We start from the raw sequence: 19,450 nt of genomic DNA, 5'->3' as shown, positions 1-19,450 counted from the left end.
GAGATGCCCCCCCAGCCAGGCAGTCAGTCTCCTGTCTGTGTCTCTGCAAAGGGTCTCCCCATCCAGGCATAGGAACTTCCTCTTGTCCCTGCTGAATATCCCAAGGCTCCTGGTAGCTCCTCCCCCCAGTCAACTGAGATCTCTCCAAAGGGCAGCACTGCCCTCAGCTGTACGGGCTGGTCCGCCCAATTTGGTGTCACCCTGTTGCCTCTTCCAGGTCACTGGTAAAGATGTTGGATGAGACAGGTCCCAGAATAGACCACCTGCTATACATTGCTTGTTACTGTCCTGCAGGTAGCATACAACCCATTAACCACTATCTTGCACAACTTGATTCAATTGGTCCTCCACTGAGTATGAAGACCTCCAGAGGTTCCTTCCACCCTAAAGTATTCTGTGATTCTTCACAGATACAACAAAATACATGGTATAACCATCCAGCTTTTTCAGCATCATTCCTGAACTGAAGGTGGAAATCAGTGTATTGCCACCAAAGCCTCACTGAAGTCCTAGGACATGAACTTCAGTAATGCCCCACTGTGCTTCTACAACACCACCAGTACTTTAATTAGGATTCTCATGATCGCATTTTGTGTCCATGAAAGCACACTCTGTTACTCCCTTCAGTTATATTTAAGCCACCCATCCTGGAAATACCTTAATATGACTGGAAAGCTTCTGAGACACAAGCCTGTATTTGAATCAGGGGCACAGAGACTTGTTCTACCTCTTTTGAGACACATGAAGTCTCAAGAATGTTATACCCCATCACAGATAGCCCAACTCAAAAGGTTTTTCCCATCCTCCTTTGGAAAACATGAAGCTTACACTCTCACCTCACATCTTACAGACATAATCAAAGACTAAGTGAGAAGTCTATCAAGCTGTTGTGATTTTTTTTCTTATCCATTTGACAGAGGCAGTGGGAAGAAACACTTGCAGATGCATTTACCCCGGACTTCATGCTCCAGAACATTTGTATCTTCCATACTAGTTCCATTTGAGTGACTGAAGGAAAAACACTATAGCAGTTTCAATCTCAACATTCCCCAAAGGCAGACTAAAAGCAAAACCTGTTTGCTTTAGGAAATCAAATTAGTTGTTTTCTTCCAAATATACTTTCCTCTTTCATCCCAGCAAGATACTAAGGGGTAACAAACTAATGCAAGCTTTTATTGAACTTTATTCACAACATATATACTTTATAAATAATACAAAAGTCTTTATCCATTATCCAATGCCAAGTCAAAAGCCTAAAGTCAAAACACTGCAAGAGACCGACAAAGCATGAAACAGAAGAGGACACACAGATCAGACAATGTATTTGAAGCTGTAAGTGTTATCACAGGACAGCCTCTTGCCTTTGCAGCGGCCACAAAGTTCTTGGCGATGAGGTCTCTTGAGATCAATGTGTCTTTTCTTCTGAGGGCAGGAACAACGGGTCTTTGAACAGGTCTTAAGAAACAAGACATTTTATTAGTAGATCAGAGGTGCTCACTTCATATTAGACTGACATTTAGTCTTCCTTAATCATAGCACCACATTTTGGCTGATGATACATTTAAAATCGCTCTTGTGGTAAAAACCCTGTGGAGTTAAGCTGTAAGAGTGTTCTTGCCTAGAAGCACAAAACCCTACCCTACCTGTAGCTAGGCATAACACTGTACAAACAGAAAACCATTCATGGAAGCCCATCTGCAGGAGGTCCTCTCCCATTACACCTTTCCCAATTAATATTTCCTAGTACTTTGATAAAAAGCAAGTTCTCTTCCAGATAAAGTCAGTACCAAATTGAGCAGCTGTAAGCTACTAGAGTATATGATAAATTCTGGTAGTCTTACCAGTATACCAAAATCTAACCTACCTGGCATTGGATTGCTTCCACTCGATAGGGATTGAAGCCCTTTTGGCATTTGCGACAGAGCTGCTTGAAGTACACCTGAAAAAAGCAAGTTCTCAGTTACTATAGAGACTTACTCAGGGTGTTCAGTACAGGTACCAAAATTCGTGCCAAAGCACCTGATTTGTCACAGATTTAGTGCCATTCTTACAAGTTTCAGGAGCAAGAAATTACTTGTTAACCACCTTGTTGCTTCCAGAAATGCACCAAACGTAAGCACTCTCCCATCTGGTCTTGCAGTCTTTGCAGTGGAAATAGCCATACTTCTGCTCCAAAAACTGCAGAGAGAGAGTTCACATTCAAGTGAAAGCAGCCTCCAGCTCTTCAAGAACAGCCACCCCAGCTCTCTCTACACCCACAGAAGCCCCACTGCTGTGACAGGGACAGAGCTGCCTGGGCACTACCAGCCCTGGGCAGGGAGTTGTGCAGACCTGAGTGGAAAGCCAGGGTGGGCACCACTGTGCCTTTTGCTGTTCAAGAGCAGACTTCTCTCCAGCCTGCTTCATGGTCCACCCCCCACCCCTCTTGATCAGGACAGACTGTGCCAGGCCCCAGTGTCCCAGCGCTGCACACCTGGAAGGCAGCCTTCCGTCTAGGGGCTGCAGCCTCCTCCTGCGGGGTCTCTGCTGTCTCCTCACTCGGCAGAGCAGCCTTCACCTGGCCCTCCTGCGCCTCTCTGCTACCATCCTCCACCTCCTGCTCCTTGGGGATCATTTCAGATGCCTCAGCCTTCTCCTGGGGTCTGGTGGCCTCCGGCAGCATGAAGAGGCAGCGGTCCGTCGCAGGCGAGTAGAGGGCAAGGTGCCCTTGGGCACGGAGGGCAGCAGGGCTAAGGGGGCGGCCAACAGGCAGCGTGCGCGGCCCCAGCGAGCACTGCACGGCGACCTCAGCCCGCAGGTTCACCTGCACACCCACCTCCTTGGTGCTGACCTGGTACAGCCGTGGTGCCAGCCCAGGGCTCACCTGGGACAGCAGGGCCTGGACCTGGGCCCGTCGGTAGCTGTCCAGGTAGTCAGAGGGCATGGGGGTGAAGGGTCCCCCGAGGAAGGGGCTGATGCTGCTGCTCTTGCTCAGCTTCCAGCTGGGCTGCTTCACCATTGCGTCCCCACTGCGGCGTGGCGTGAGGCTGCCCCTGAAACTCTGGTACATGTTGAAAGATGGATACACAAAACCCTCCATGATGATAGCCACAGAAAAGTCAACCCTGGTTGTTGCCCTGCCCTGCCTTTATCTTATCTGGACAGCTGCTGCTAATTGTCACTAATTGATGGGGAAATTGGCCCTAGGCAGGTGGCTGAGCTGAAACAGGAGTTGATGTGTGTCATGGTTTAACCCCAGCCTGCAACTAAGCACCATGCAGCCACTGGCCATGGCTCCCAGGACATGGGGTGGCAAGTGCAGCATGCAGAACACAGAACCTCCATTTCAACCACCACGTACAAGATTTCCCTGCCTCACCGTATTAGGATCTTTGCAGAAAGTTAAGGCCTGTACAGAGCTAGCCTGCAGCTGTGCGTGTGCTCAACAGGCCGGCTTGCTCTGGTCGTGGAGGCCTTCATCTGTGGTTTCAGGCAGGCAATGCAGCCACAGGGCTAGAAGCTGCAGTAACAAATGCAGGGCTGAATAGTCTCAGTTGTTTATACAGCTGTAAATCGGTGGAGATCTTGACAGAGCTGTGTAAGCCCTGAGAAGTAATCGGCACTCAAAAAGTAGCATCTCTCTGGAAGACTGTGTAAAGATGAACAGATGTCATTCAGCCATGGCTGGAAGAACCGTGACTTCATAGCGAGGGGAAGCCTGCTTGCTCACAACTCCTGTTTAAGGTCTTAAAAGAAAGAAAGGGGGGGGGGGATGGGGTGTTTGGAAAACTAACAAAAGCCCGGATAAACTGGGTACTCCACAGACGACTGAGCAAAGAATGCATGCAATTACATCTCTGAATAGAAGTCTTTATCGGCATTAATAGGTCTGAGCATCCTCATTGCTCTGTTACTTGGGGATTGTCTACATGCAGCTTTTCTATCAACTGTGTTGGTTTAGGAAAGATGGAATGAATATAGTTCAGTTTGTATGACACTTCGGAGGGAAGACAGTTATACTGGGAAAAGTGACCTGTAAAATGAAATAAATTCTGGCAATACAAGCACTTACATATGCGACTAATAGTAGTCCTTCTTCCATAATTACATCACTTCAATTCTAAGGTAATATAGTTAAAATTGTATCATTAAATAAATAAAACTGTGTATGTGAGTCTTTAAAGACTTCAGAATCCCCAAATCCCTGGACCTGCTGTGCTGTAAAATAATTTCTTTGCATGACTCCTCACCACCTTTGTAAAAGCATTGCATTATAAAATTCAATGGGCCAACAAGATAAGGGCTAGAGAGGAGCTGGTAGGGTTGATGTCTTTAAACGTTCACATCTTATTTGAGAAAGATCCTTTCAAGTGTCTGAAATAAATCACTAAGAAACAACAGTTTTATGGAATAAAAAGAGGTCCAGATTCAGGAAACGCACACTCATCATAGTTAAAAGAAAGATGGCTCAAGGTTCCACATTATGCTTAGGTTTTCAAAGCACCATCTGTATCAACTGAAAGCAAAAACAGGGTCTCAAGATGACAAAGTTAAAACTTACTACTGCAGTGTGGCTGAAAAAAAGAGTAAGTTCTTAGGATGCATTGGGAGAAGGATGGAAATTAAATTGAAAACTACATGCCATCATTTAAAACAATTGTTAGGCTTCTTCTGGAATCCTTTAGGGTGAACTGGTTACTGCTCCTCCACAGGACACTGCAGGACTAGAAATTAAAAGTTCATTGGAAGGAGGAGGGACATGGAAAAATTATGGTAAGAAGAGTCACTAGAGAAGGTGACAGATGAGTAAGGAGGTGGTATAATAAAACTGTGTGAATTTAGGACTGGTGTGGAGAGGTAGGAAGAAACCCTTTATAACACAAGAGCTCATGAACATCCAGCTAAAATGAAAGATGACTAAACTGAAATTGGCAATAGGAAGAACTGTCTGTCCATCTTGTTACAGACTCATTGCAGACACCAAGAACTTATCAAAACGGGAATGGATGTGTATGTGGAGGATAATGATATTCTCTTTATTATAATATTAACAACCATAACAATTTCATGTGTCAAGGCCTACAAAACCACCTAAAAAGATGCAGTTTGAGATCTCCACAGGCAATGACACTCCCGTTACGGTACTACCGCTCACTGTAAGATTTCTAGAGCCTTTCTGTGCCGTTGGTGTAAACTACAATTAAACGGTAAACTGGAATATGACAGCCTTGGATGTGACGCTTCATTTCTCATATATACAGGGATGTGTGAATAAAGGAAGGCGGCCGACACGTGGCTCAGGACACTCCCTTTTTGTGGGTGAGATCTGCCACGGAGGGAACGCGTTTGCAAGACCCACAGCGCCGCGCCCCGCCCCGCCCCGCCCCGCCCCGCGCGGGGTGCAGCGGCGGCGGGAGCGGCGGGCGGCAGGAGGCGGGAGCGGCGGGCGGCAGGAGGCGGGAGGGCGGCCCTCAGTGCGCAGGCGCCTGGCGGCGCGTTGGCGCCAAGCTTTGAGCCGGCCAGAGCCGGGGCGCCGCGAGAGCGCCCCCGGCCCCGTCTCCCGCCCGCCCCACGCGTGAGGCGATGCGGCGCCCGCCCCGCCCGCGGCGCCGGAGGCAGGTAAACGGCCCGCGCGTGGCCCGGCCCCGCCCCGGAGCGGCCGTTCCGCGGGGCGGTGGGCGGCGGCCCTGCTGCCCTCTCGGCTTTGACGTCGCCGGGGGCGTCCCTCCCGCTGCCGCCCTTCCCCTCGCAGCCCGCGCGGGGGGTGGCAGTTGCCGGCCTGCGGGCGCGGGGGGTGGTCTCGGGGCTCGTCCTCTGGGGCCTCTCGGCCTTACGGGGCGACCGCGCGGCGGCTTCACGGGCAGCGGCCCGGCGGTGGGGGGTTGCCCGGCAGGAGCTTTCCCTAACGGGAAGCAGCGCGGGCAGGTCGCTTCGCCTTCTAAAATGTACTTCTGAGGCAATTTTAAACTGGACTTCCTTAGGGTAGCCTTTACCCCTTTTTACCTGCCTGTCCTTCCCACCGCTTTGGTAAGGCAGTGTGTGTAAAACAGCCATCGCGTGGGTAACTGCTTTTGCAGGGGAAATAATGCGTTAAAATAAACAGGAAAGCTTCTGTAGCACTGACACCTGTTTTTTGATAGAACTGTGAAACTGGCAATGTCTGCTCCCCTTGAAAACAACTTTAAATCAAATTCTTGGCATATAAGTTATAATGGTTGCAAGAGTTTATATGTAGTAATTTATATTCTAATATATAATAGTGAGTGTGGATTTTTTATTTACATTTAAAATACCTCAGAAGTGTTCTGTCCATTGCATCTTGATTTTCTCATGTATTTGCTGAGTATTTTTATTATCCCTGGTATAATTCCCTCTGCTCTTGTCTGTTTTCGTACTCCGTTCATCACTGCGGTGTTTGAACACACACATCACAGCCCTGAAGCTGAACAGGTTGGGTTATGACACACCTACCAAGAAATAAAGGAAAGTAGCCTTAAGACTTGCAGCCCCATGACACTGGAATAGCACTGTATGAAAGTGTTTTCTTATTTCTCAGGTTTTTCGGCAACTCTTCCGGTAATGTTATGGATCAGAAAATGGCTTACAAACCCGTGGAAAGACCGACTTTCTTTGAAATATTTAAGGCACGTTGCAGTGAATCAGGTACAGCATCTCCACAGTAAATAACTTTTATTAGTGTTGCTTTCTGGACGTTGCTATTTTACACACATCCGCTGTATGCTGCATATTCCATATAAAAGTGTTATGCAACTTGTTAGCAGCTCTACTTGCCCCTGTGTTCACTAGTATCTACCTCTTTAAAATATGTTTAAATTTTATTTGTACCTTTTTTTCATAATGTCTGCTCAGTTGGTTTTTGTACTTGTTTTTTAGCTGTGGCTTCCTTATGTAACTGCATGCAGGCCAGGTTTAGTCTTTTGCCACATGCACCTGTAGTCGTATGATTTATTAATGTTAAAAGGAACCTGTTTAACTTTCCAGTCTGAGTAAGACAGATAAACTAAAAGCCAGATGTATAGTTTTAATTTTAAATAAACCGGATATTTATCTGCTCTTTGATTGGTTTTGTTAATGGTTTGAGATTTGGGCAGGCATTCCTGTATACTTTGTGGATATTAGAGTTCAAAGCTATCCAGAAACAAAATAAACAAGAGTATGACAATGGAAAGAGCAATTCTGCTGCTAGCATATAAATGCGTAGTGTGTTTTTGCATCCTGCATGGAGCATTAATTTTGTATTCATTTACAACTAAGTACAGTCTTCTCTTACATATATCATATAGAATGAAAAGTTCTATTTTATGTCCTGATTTAATAACATATGAACTCATACTTGTCACATGTTATTTGCATGCCATTTGGCAAGTTTTCTTTTTTTAATGTTTTCTGTGTGTTTTTCTTCATAGACTTAGGGCCTATCAGTCTCAACTGGTTTGAAGAACTCAGTGCAGAAGCACCCTCATATGAGCCTAAATTGTTGGGAGAACTTGATGGGTCCTTTGGCTGGCTTGATCAAACATCTTTAAAAACTCCAAGGGCAAAACCCTCCACATACAGTCAGCTGGCATCAACTCCACTGATTTTTAAAGATGAAAATAAGATATTGCCACCTTACTCTTCTCCTGGAAAAGAACTGGATCAGAAAAAAACAGGAGCAAGTGAGTAATTATTTTTTTTTTTTTTTTTAATAGTGGTACTTAAAGGCTGCTTGTGTCCTCCAGAAGCAAGAGGCTTTTTTCTTTTCTTTTTGTTGTGGTAGCTGATGATTATTAATGTAATGCTTAATGCTACTGCTGAAATTGTATGAATTAAAAGTTTATGTTAGTAGGCATGAAGATGTGATCTGAAGATCACCTATAAAAATGCAGAATTAATCTAATAATCAATTTAGCCTCGCAGTAAACTGGCAATGTACATGCAGAGTTCCCTGTAGAAAAGGTATTGTCCAAGTCCTAATACTCTAAAAACTGTCAATACAAGGAGCACATGAGCTTATTAGTGTAACCTGGTCACTAAGAATCAGAGTGAATTTTTTTAGCAGTCTGATTTTTGTTTTATCCAAAATCTCTGAAAATCTTATGCTGAAATATGAGGTGATCTGTAGGGCACTTCTCAACCTTTCTTAGAAAAATTTCAAAGCACTAAGCTTGTTGAGTTAGTAAAACTGTAAATCATGGAAAGAAGTTACACTTTTTTATTTGGAGACAAGGAGTTCTGCTACTTTTATGAAGTACTTCTCACTACATTGTTTCCAAATCCCAAGTACATCATGAAAGTATGTGTCACTGCGCTTTTTTGATGTATCTATAAGCCAGAGTGCCTATTCTCCTTGGACAGAAGGAAGAATCTTTTTTTATGGAGAATATATATGCATGATTGTATATAAGGGTCTTTTCAATGGAAGAATATCTAACACTGTTCCTGCAGTGTCTGATTTGTACATCTACTCTTCCGTGCTCTCCTAACAGTACAAGAAGATCTTCTACACAGCTTACAGATGCACAGAAGGCTCCCTTTATTATTAGAATTGTTCTTAGATCCTAAAGCAAAGTGTTTGAAGGTGTAGAACTGTGCCACTGTTCAAAACTACCTTATAATATTGCTTCCATACAATATTGCTACCCTGTTCGTTTTTGTTAAGTTTATTGCTGAAATTCTGCCCAATTTATTCTCAGCTGAGAACACGTTTGTTCTAAATTTAGCTGTTTGGCCTTTTACAGTGTTAAGTCCTTAGTGAATTCTTGGTAGCATTTAATAAACTGCAGAGGAACCTTATGATTCTTCTGTTTCAAAATGGTTACTTTTGCTCTGTGTTTCTGCATGCGGACGTTTGTATGCACTCCCTAAGGAAGAGAAGATGACTGTTACAAAAGTTTACCTATGGCTGGTCTGAGATCATTCCCTAGTTTTCTTAGAGCCAGCTGGTTCGTATACCTGGGTTTTCTTTTTGTGAAAACAAAAGCATGGATAGAAGCTGAAGGTTTTCACTTTGGTATGGTACTGAGATGCTGCTGTGCTGCCTATGTGGACTCAGGAACTCAGAAGCAGAGAGAAATGCAGAAACTTAGGTGTAATTTCTGATATGGAAGTTGCTTGGAAATTTCTGAGGAGGAAATCTTTTGAGTAGTTGCTTGTTCATCTGAGGGACTCTGCTGCTTTGGTGGGCACACTTTCTCTTTTGCCTGGAGACACAGCATATAAATAGCTATTGCTACCAGTGACAGTGATTCCACTAACATTTCCAGAAATAATTTTTGCTTTGTGCTGCTTATTCAAATCAAGAAGTGTATGTCTTAAGTAAATTTGAGGGAAAGCTGGTACAAATGCATGTTTGAATATATTGAGTTTCTCTGAAGAGTAACTTCTGCAATGATGAAAGGCACAATACGGTATACTAAAACAGAAATGGAGTATGTGGCTTGAATAATATCAAGGAAATATACTGAAACACGTATATATCAAATAAAGTGATGTAATGAGCATTTTTGGCTGTGTATTTGAAATGTGGCAATATTTGGATATAGAACTTGAACATGTTCAAAACACTAGAGGAAAAGGTGGTTTGGGGTTTTTTTAACTAAGAATCAGACATGGCATAATTTTTTTTTTAAATATTATCTTTAAACTTTAAAATCAAAACTGTTACTTGTAATTCTGCAAGGTTGTGTTGATTATTGTCTTATGTGCTATAGGCAGAGAGAATTTGATAAGCCCGAGTATCACAAGAAGAAAAATAGATCAAGAAAATGAAATATTTGCTTCTCCTCCTGAGACCTGTCACAACTGCCTTGCTGCTAGGTATACTAAATATGTCTATGCAAATATAAAGTAAACTGGATTTTAAGCAAAAAGAAGTATTAAACCCACCATATTTGACTGATAGACTTCTCCAGAAAAGTCAGTAATCTTGTATGTTTATGATACTTGTTAAGTTGCTGAGTAATTGAAAATAAAACACTAGCTAATTTTGAAAACTTCCTTGCCTTGAAAAGGTGTTCTTCCTTTCAGTTTTTCTACTCCTTATGGCATTTGTTGTCATTATTTCAGCTTCCTAAATCCTCAACATCCAGTGCAAAGAGTAGTAGTGATATATCATGGGATTCTCAAGTAGTATTTTTTTAGTAATAGCCTTAATTTCTACATTTAAATGTATTTCAGATAAATCTGATCAAAGTACTCATGTTGATTATAAGAACAGTTAATTGATTTTAATTAAACAATTAGTTTAAGCCAATTTCTGTATTTCCATACAGCGTATTAAGAAATGCATGGTTATACTGAAATCTATTACGCTATTTTCAGGCAGATCATAACTGAAAATTAACATATTTCACAAAAGAAGCATTTTACAGCTTATTACAAACTTATGTTAAGGTTTAAAATACTGACTGATGGTTAGGAGAAATCTACTTTTTATTTACTCAGGGGAGTAGCCATAGTCGCAAACAGAAAATAACGGAGGTGGTAATATATGTAATGTCTGAAATACTTATTTTCAAAAATTGAGAAGTTAAATGTAAGAATTTTTTGTTTTGTTTTGTTTTGCAGTCCAACTATTCTAAGGGATACTTACAGAACACCTCAGAGAAACAACATGCCTGGTTTGTATTTGTACTTTCTGGTTTTACAAAATACCTGTAGATATGAATCCTTATGTCTTAGGTATTATTTAATGTCCTCATTACATAAATGTTTTTTAGGACCATATGGAAGCTTGTTTTGCACACCAAAACTTTTGGAGGTAAATATTTTATTCCTGCATTTTGTTTTCTCTTTCCTAGGTAGTAAATTTAGAATTCTGCATAGAAATAATAATTGCTAAATACATTTCTAGGTCAGAACTCCAAAACGTATTTCTGAAAGTCTGGGAGCAGAAGTGGATCCAGATATGTCCTGGTCAAGTTCTTTAGCCACACCTCCTACGCTTGGTGCAACAGTGATAATAGGTATTTCTAAAAATTAACAGTTATGAAAGGTTGAAAACTTGTGGTTTTGACACTGGAAGTTCACTTAGTATGAACTGTTTCTTTTTTTTGTTGCCTTTATTAAAAAGGACAGAACTCTTGCAGCGATGCTTAGTGGTTACTTTAATAATGCAGCCCTAAAAGGTAGAAATTAAATTTAATGTGTCATTGCTTTTCAAAAGTTTTTTTATGTTGTATAAGGGAATACATATCTAGAAAAAACCTAGCAAAGCATAGAAAGAGGATTAGGTAATAATTGCTTTGCACTATCACAAAACTAGATACTATTAGGTTAAGTCATGTGAGTATGTTTATGAAGTCTAAGGAGGTAGCCTGTTGAGTAAACCTTCCAGCAGCTGTGCTGGCTTCAGCATTCTTAACCCTCTCACTGTGCCTACCATCGTATTGATGTGGTGAGACAGACTGAGATAGTGACCCAGTTGAAGATCATATTTCCTGGGTTATTTGGACAGGGTAATTCCTGGACCTCATTTACTCTGCAGATGCACAAACAGCTGTGCCAGCATAACTGTGAATGGCTGATAACTGCTTGTGGCACTAATGCTAAACATCAGGCCCCAACTTAAAGTGTTGCTGTAGGTGGGATTTCATTAGCATATGATAAAACAAAATTAAATTTGAGTTTATGCTTTGTTGGTGAAAACTCTTGAGACAAGGGGAAGACCTGGATGTCTGCTTATCTTCTGACATTGCTCTTGTTAATGTTGTTGAACTATCACTGTATAAGGCATGTAGAGCATGCAAGCATATAAAGCATATTAAGAATGCCTGCGAGAGTTGGGAATCTCCTCATGTAAGAACTGGTCATGGCCCAAGCCTGTCAGAGTTCAAGGAACACCTGGACAATGTTCTTAATCATACGGTTTAGTTTTAGGTAGCCCTGCGAGGTGCGGGTTGTTGGACTCAGTGGTCCTTATGGGTACCTTCCAACTTGAGAGATTCTGTGATCCCTGTGTTGGCAGGGAGGGGGTGGTGCTGTTCACAAGGCTTCTGAGTTGTGGGTTTTGGGTGTTCATTGGTTCAGAATGATGTGACTAGAAGACGGTGGCTGGGGGAAGTAACCAGAGCTTAATGATGTTCTTTTGGAAGATGAATTGTGGTTTGAGCTCTCATTCTCCCACTTCCTGGATGAGGCTAGTATTTTATAGTAGCGATGCCCACTCTCTGCCATCTGGCACCTGTAAAAGGAAAGAGTGAGTCATTTGGCTGCTACATGGAACCTAGATGCCATGTCTATGTAATGTGTTATTTAGATATATTGCTTTTTAGCAAAAATAGGCTTGAACCCAGGGTTCACTTTCTCCTTTTGTAATGTAGGTGAAAAGATATTACTGCTCTTGTGGGAGGAAATGGAAAAAAAACCCCAAATTTGTAAGAGAGACTTGCAGATCTCATCTAGATCCTTGACAGAAAAAAATGAGAGTAGTACCGTGAATAACTGCTGGAAAGGGGATTGGCAGCAAAGGTGGGCTCAGGGTGATAACCAATCTACCTACATAGGAGAAGCTACAACCTATGATTTGGGGTGTTCTGTGCTGTTGTGAAACTGCTTTTGTACACTGTCCCTCAGCCTCACTTGTAGGACTTTTTAGTTACAACTTTTGGTTAGTTTTTAGTAGTTTTTTGTTTATACATTTCAATTGCATTTAACATAATACAAAGAAAACCCCTTCAGAACACAATCATATTTGAACATGCTCAGCAAATTGCTTTGGAGCAAATGAATTGAACTGTTTGTCTTTCTTCTCAAGCTAGAGAGAATGATTCTGTTTCTGGAGCAAAGCAACAGGATGAAAGAGCTGAGATAGTAAGTAGTTTTAAGAACTATGCTGTTCTTCAATTTCCATTAAGCTATTTAGTTACATGTTTACATTCCATGAGCCAAGAATAAAAAATTCTGTCATTTTCATTCTAGGTCCTCCTACCTGGCTGTTTTTAAAAGTTACTATTCACAAAACTAAACTTGCAAAACCTGGCTGTAGACTAGACTGTATTTTCACAAATAACCTTCTTTGAGGAATATTTTTTGCTGTGCTTTTTTTAAAAGGAAAAAAGAGCACAAAACCATTTGGATTCAGCAGCAGTGGGAGTCATTCAAAGAGAAATTAAACTTAGAAATTGCAATATGCTACTTGTCTGAGGGTTTGGTTTTCTTCCTCTTCTGTCAGAGTTTTGGGAGCTATTGTTTGACTTACTGTCCTGTAACTACTTGTGCTCAACCACTATATGGAGAGTTGAAATTGAGTATTCATTTCAGTCCTTTGCTATTGTCATAAAAGGGAGAGTTCCTGCAAAATTGTAATTCTACTCCGTGTATATGAAAGCTGAATGGTTATTCAGACTGAAACCTGAGTATAGTGCTAATAGAATTCAATTGCAAATTTACATTTGATTCTTAACTACCTGAAACTTCACCTTAACCTTTACAAATTAAAATAAGAAAAGTCTTCCTCATTTCTCCTTTGTTCCTTTTTTGAGAGGCTTACTTATAGTAAACGGCTGAACCCATTGACTGCCCTTAACTTGACTGTAGAATGGAACCTAATTTGCATTGAAATCGGGAATGATTTGCTTATTTTCAAGTATACCTGTGAAAATATTACCTTTCATTTTAAGAGATGCAGAATTACTCAGATACTGCAGGAAATGTTTAGAGTTGTGTGTTTTACTGTTGAAGTGACACTTACTGGTATGTAATAGCTTATGCCTTTGGTTTACAGATTTTGCACAACTTTTTTTCCAACCGTGATAAATGTGCTGGGATGAGTGATACAAGTATGCTGTCTGTGCCAGAGACAGTAAAGCTAAATGCTGAAGACGACATGAAAGATTCTGGTATGCATTGATGCTTTACTACTGAGTATACTGTGAAGTGAGACTGAGGGTAAAGTTACCTTGTACATCCTGAGCTGATCTTACCACTTATTTCCTCTGCCAACTGTGTACTCCCACTTCCTGAATTTATTCAGCTTTGTAAAACTAATCTGACTCTGCTGAGTCAGTGAATTAAATCAGGTTACTGTGCCACTGGATGACAACTAGATTAGTACTGGTGTAAGTGAAGGTGTGAGACTGTATGGGAGAGCTGAGAGAGAAAAATGCTGCAGGCTCAAGGGGGAGCAAGACTCCTGGCTATTGAATAGTTTTAGCTTTAGCATGAAGTTTCACCCCAGTACTCATTATTCTGCGGTGAGCTTGTTTTTTGATCTTGCTATATTCTTTCTTCATTTACTTCACCTATTAGTAGTTCAAAACATGACAAATTCTTTAGGAAAATAAATGGGTTTGTATTTTTAAAAATTAATGCAGAAAATACTCAGCCAAGGGAAACAAATGTTTTCATTCTGTGTTCTTAGATCACGTTAGAGGACAAGTGGAGATGTAAACTTCAGTGTAAGCTTTTTGATTTTTGTTGAGAAATGATGGCAGAAGGGAATATTATTAACAGAAATTTGTTCAGCACACATGGGTGTAAAAGGGTTCTGTAGAGATTGACATGGCTAGACAGGACGATATATCTTTTAAGATTGTATGTCTCCTCCCTGTCTGAATTGAGTCAACTGCCCTAAAAATATTGTTTGGTGGTACATGTAAGAATTATGAAATAATCAGTTTAGAATTTGATGAGGAGGACTGAGAATGCTGAGGTGGGGAAGCATTGCTGCTTGCAGAGTGATATACACTGCTATTTTTATATTGTAGGTTCAAACGTGCTGAGAAAAATGTAGTTGGTCTTAAACATATTCAGGTAATCTGTAGTCAGCAAAATACTTTTAGAAATTAAGGACAAATTACTGTCTGGTTCTGTGTTTCAAGATGGCTTATTACATCCCATGTTACAGTGGAGAAGGCTAGTTAAAACAACATCTGAGTAAAAATAAGAGGAGGAAGAAACCCATTTCTCTTAAAGTGCAAAATAACTTTTGCAAATGTCTCCCTTTTTTCCCTCTGGCTTCTGTTTTTGATAATAGTTAACTTGGCATTTGAAGATGCACTGTGAAAAGGATAGCTCAAACCTCCATGTTTGTGGCTTACAAATGTTTTCCTCTGGGATAGTGTTATATGATCATGAAAAGCAATCAGTTGTATTAGGCGTACGTTTTGTTTCAGTCAGAGTAAGAGATCATAATATTGATTTGGATACCTACATGATGTTAAGGATATGAAGAGATTTATACTGCATGACTTCTGTCCTTAATAACAGTAAAACTGAATATATGCACTCGGTCCAAAGAAGTACCAAATATTCCAAAGATTTTTTTTTTCTGGATATTTTTTTTTTTTTTGCTTTTTAGTTGTAATAATTTGGGGAAAGAGAAGAACCTTTTAACTGTGTTTTACATTTAGTATAACCATGGACTTCAAGATGTGTACTGTCATGTATTAACACTTCAGAATTTCATAAAAGGAGCTAAATTTTCTTATAGTCGTTAAGCATATTAATTTATAACCTGATCATTAATTCCTAAGGTTCACATCCTTAGTTTAAGTAAATCTAAGTCTGGTCATTGTAGCATTGTAACACTAAGCTTTAAGCACCTGGCCCTTGTAGTAGAATTCACAGCTTTGCTGTAGGTATATAGCCCGGATTCAGAGTTAAGATTCTTCAAATATACAGTAATGAGCATATTGACTGGGAAGCTATTTACATTGAAAAACTAATGGGAAACATAAAATTCAGTAGCATTGTAGGTATTTTGCCCTGGCCTGTTGCCCAAATCTTGATATTTAAACTCTTTTTAATTCAAAAACCAACATGATGTCACTGAGTCCCTTTATAACCTTGATCAGAGTAAATGGTTCATCTTTAGCCTCAGTGTCTAGAACTATTCATGAAGGAGGAGAAATGACTTCAATACCCTCTGCCTATAAGGATTCCAACCTGAAATGTGGCAATATGTTCTAACAGTCAGTCGATATGTGACTCCAGAGCAGAAACATCTAATAAGCCTCATTTTTTCTGAGTACTGTATTATTTACCCAGAAGAAGAGGCTCTGAGGAAGCAAATTAAGTAGTTATTGCCTAGTTAGGGCACTTACTGGGAAAACAGGAGAATTCTGTTCAGTACTTATTTCTGGGGTTGTAATTTCCCTGACCTTCCAGTGAGTTTAGAAGTTAAAATTAACTTCCCTATTTTTTTTTTCCCCCAGCATCTGCTTATTCAGTGTACAACCAGTAGCTTTACAGTGTTTCAGATACTCATGGTTTTCTTTTTTGATTAAAGGTAATGGTTCCTGTTTAAGTAAAGAGAAATACAACTGTGTCTTTTTAGAAAGCTCTGACAAATTATTACAGGATGAAAGGATGTGGACACAGAAGTTGTTCCAGAGAATGTACTTTCATAAGGGAATAGGACCTGTACACAATCTGTAGTGTTACAGCTTTCTTTTTGAGATCTTGTCTAGTGTTACCTTCTGCCACTCAGGCAAAAAATAGAAAGTAAAGACAATGAGTAATTAACTGTTCAAGAGATGTGATGAGATGGTTTTATGCCTACAGCATTGGCATGAACCATTAATAGATGTATTACAAATAGCTGGATGTGTGTGACCAAGCACTGGGAGATTTTCCATGGACTTCCAAATAGAAAATCTTTCAGATGCTAGGTTATTTAAAAGGTCTAATAGGAAAAGTTATATAATTCTAAATTATAGAAAATGTACCTAAAAAAGACTTATGGAAAAAGTTAAACTATTGGTTATGTGCCCAAGGAAAACAAGAGAACAATGAAGTTTCCTAGGTACTTCATTATGATTTCTTTGATATAAAAAAGCCTTTAAAAGTACCCTCAAAATAAAATCTAGCAATCTTTCTGAATGTGAACTATTTTTATAGGTGGATCTAGTTTCATACATTTGAGAAAGCAATATTTTTATTTGATATGTATAAGCTTTTAAGGCTGTCTGCAAAGTAGAGTTTAGGTTATTTTTCCTCTACTGCATATTATTTTCTATATACAAACAAAAAAATCTCATCTTTCTAATATTTGCGCTAATCGTGTGGAACTCTTAAAAGCTTCCTAATCAATTAAAAAAGTGAGTATTTTTTCTAAATCTTTCTAGATACTCTGCTATTATGCTATTTTTTGCTTTGATGTAGAATAAATTAATCCTTAAATAACAGTTTCCTTAGCTGTCAGTTACAGACAAAAATAGGCAGCTTCTTAAGGTGTTTGGAGCCTACCATCAGGTATAAATTTGGGCAGAAAATTTCTAGACATTTGTCTTGTAAAACGTACTACTCATTCTCCTGTCTGTAGGGGGAAAAAAAAAAACCCGAAACAAACCACTTCTGAGACAGCTAAGTTTCATCTTGGAAACCTGCTTAACCACCACAGTCCTCAGGAGGCCAGGGCATCTGCATGTATGTCCTTTGCCTGCTGTTTCCTATAACAGCTGCTGTTGGAGAGTAACTTATTTTAAAGACACATAGATTTCTCTTTCTAAACTCACTCCTGAGTAAAGATAATTACCATAAAATTGAAAGCTGTATTTACCTATTAAAAAAATGGTTATTTCTTAAAACTTATTTTTTCATTTCTTTTCCTCTCCCCATATTCTCTAAACCATTTAGAGTCAGAGATGTTAGATGGCTTATTTGGCGAGATGAATAGCTTTGATGATACATTCAACGTGCCTCCGACATCCAGTGGAACTCTTCTGCTGATGCCAGGTGCTCTGGATGCAGTAGAGAAATGTGAGATAAACACAGATAAAGCACAAGGAAAGGGGGATGTTCCTTGTGAGCAGCCTAATAGAAGAAAGACTGACATTTCACAGGAAGTGAAAACAACTAGCTGGACTGAAAAAAGTTACTTTATCACAGTGAAGGATTCTTTACTCCAAAACACAGATGAAGATACAGAGGATGGTAAAGATGGTTATTTAATAGGACACGAAAAGGAATTGGAGTCACTTAGGATAGCAGGAGATGGGCAAGATCATAGAACACACAAGTCAGAGAATGAGAAGTCTGTGAAGGAAGACATGCTATCTTCCTCAAGCCAGTGGTCTCAGCTGAATTTATCTGATCTTGATGTAACTCATTTGGAAATGTCTATATGTGGATCTCCACCCTCTGACTTATGTAGAGAGGAAAATTTAGAAGAGAAGACACTACTGATGACCAAAGATGATGCTGTGGAAACATCTTTACTGAATACTTCAGGCTTGATAAAAGCACAAAAGCTGTTGAGTGTCAATTTGTCAGAAAAGTGCTATGAAGTGAAAAATTCTGAAAATAACCCAATATCGGAAATAACTCCAGTAAAATCTGTGTCTCTGAGTGTCCAAGATCCAAAGTTAGTAAAAGGATATGCAGCTGAGAAGATTTCCAAAATTAGCTTCTTAAACTGTAATTCTTTTTTAATTGAAAGTACAAATGTCACGGAGTATTCTGTAGTCTACAGTGGCAGCTTTTCCAAGCATTTAAAAGCAACTTCTAAATCTGTTGTAACTGATGTTCTGTCTCACCCACTTGTATCTAGTGGTACATCTCCAGATAATTGCAATGGCCTACATTTAATAAATAGTGAAAACACTCTTACAACGTCTGGCTTAAAAAGCCTGAATATGTTATCCAGCTTGCAAAAGAGATCCAAGAGATTTATTTATGCAGTAAATAATACTTTACTGTATCAAGAAGAAAAAAACCAGAAAGAAGTAACCTCTGAATCACCTATTCGTCCTGTATTGCCACATTTGGAATCTGATTCATATGGATTTAAAGGCTGTCATGTGGCCAGTGCTGACAAACAAGGTATATTATTAAGCTTTTAATCATTTGTGGAGGATTCTTTATTAAGAATCTTTTATGTAAATATTTCAGATAAAATCATGTGAAGTCTCGTGTTTATATGATAAAGTAGCTCTTGCAACTGGGAATCAAGATACGGAATTGGTCTGTTATAAGAACAGTGACAGAATAGCATTATTTTCAAGTAGTCTGGTGCTAACTTTCTAGTTTTAGTTTCAGATTAGTTTCTGGAGTAGAAACTTCCACCTTAAACAACTATTCTGAGAGGCTTAATTATCTTTGTCAGTGCTGTTTAGGCAATGCTGTCTGAGTTGTTAACTTGAAAGAGATCATAAAGAATGGTAAAATTGTATAGTTATTTTTCTAAAATTAGGGGGTTTAAGTCAGTACATCTGTTTCTTCCAGAAGCACAAAATATTTAAAAAAACAGATTATATAATGACAACAAGCGCATACTCCTATTTTTAAAAGCTGTTTTTCTTGCTAGAAGAATTACTTAGTATTAGGAGTTAAGTACTTCTCCTTAAAGTTTGAAACAAATCCTTACGTTGAGACACAAGGAATGTGTCCATGTCTTCAAGTTTCATTAGAACTAAAAATGGATTTATTTTTTAACTGCATTAATTGCAGCCTTCTGACTTGTTTCTGGCTACTAGAACATGATTAGATTAAAAAGATCTCCAGTCTTGTCAAGGTGTTCACATTTGAA

The 19,450-nt window shown here is 39.8% G+C and overlaps 2 protein-coding genes across 2 annotated transcripts in view; one reads left to right on the top strand and one right to left on the bottom strand.

Annotated features, from left to right (window-relative positions):
- Positions 1-1,311: 1,311 nt before the first annotated feature.
- Positions 1,312-3,079, bottom strand: ZAR1L (zygote arrest 1 like). Its single transcript, XM_074931925.1, has 4 exons — positions 2,474-3,079; positions 2,086-2,178; positions 1,865-1,939; positions 1,312-1,455 (listed from the first exon to the last, which is right to left on the bottom strand). Exons 1-4 carry the CDS (start codon positions 3,077-3,079, stop codon positions 1,312-1,314), a joined length of 918 nt encoding a protein of 305 aa, XP_074788026.1.
- Positions 3,080-5,509: 2,430 nt separating this feature from the next.
- BRCA2 (BRCA2 DNA repair associated) overlaps positions 5,510-19,450 on the top strand; it is a 41,011-nt gene continuing 27,070 nt past the window's right edge. Inside the window, exons 1-10 of the mRNA XM_074914471.1 lie at positions 5,510-5,598; positions 6,536-6,642; positions 7,407-7,658; positions 9,693-9,798; positions 10,549-10,601; positions 10,701-10,741; positions 10,835-10,946; positions 12,737-12,792; positions 13,706-13,820; positions 17,560-18,744. Coding sequence (XP_074770572.1) covers positions 6,564-6,642; positions 7,407-7,658; positions 9,693-9,798; positions 10,549-10,601; positions 10,701-10,741; positions 10,835-10,946; positions 12,737-12,792; positions 13,706-13,820; positions 17,560-18,744 — 1,999 coding nt within the window. The 5' untranslated portion in view covers positions 5,510-5,598; positions 6,536-6,563. The remainder of the gene's footprint in view (positions 5,599-6,535; positions 6,643-7,406; positions 7,659-9,692; positions 9,799-10,548; positions 10,602-10,700; positions 10,742-10,834; positions 10,947-12,736; positions 12,793-13,705; positions 13,821-17,559; positions 18,745-19,450) is intronic.

This window comes from Athene noctua, chromosome 1 (genome assembly GCF_965140245.1).
Source record: "Athene noctua chromosome 1, bAthNoc1.hap1.1, whole genome shotgun sequence".
NCBI classification, from domain to species: domain Eukaryota; kingdom Metazoa; phylum Chordata; class Aves; order Strigiformes; family Strigidae; genus Athene; species Athene noctua.
Note: the sequence above shows the minus strand (reverse complement) of the source record. Positions and strands in the feature narration are given on the sequence as shown.

Bases quoted from the DNA above. Each gene is read 5' to 3' on its own strand.
- ZAR1L (XM_074931925.1), bottom strand. From the start codon at position 3,079: ATGGAGGGTTTTGTGTATCCATCTTTCAACATGTACCAGAGTTTCAGG. The intron at 1,940-2,085 runs GTGGTTAACAAG...TGCTTTTTTCAG, and splicing joins GCATTTCTGGAAGCAACAAG to GTGTACTTCAAGCAGCTCTG. The intron at 1,456-1,864 runs GTAGGTTAGATT...TTGTTTCTTAAG, and splicing joins TGGAAGCAATCCAATGCCAG to ACCTGTTCAAAGACCCGTTG.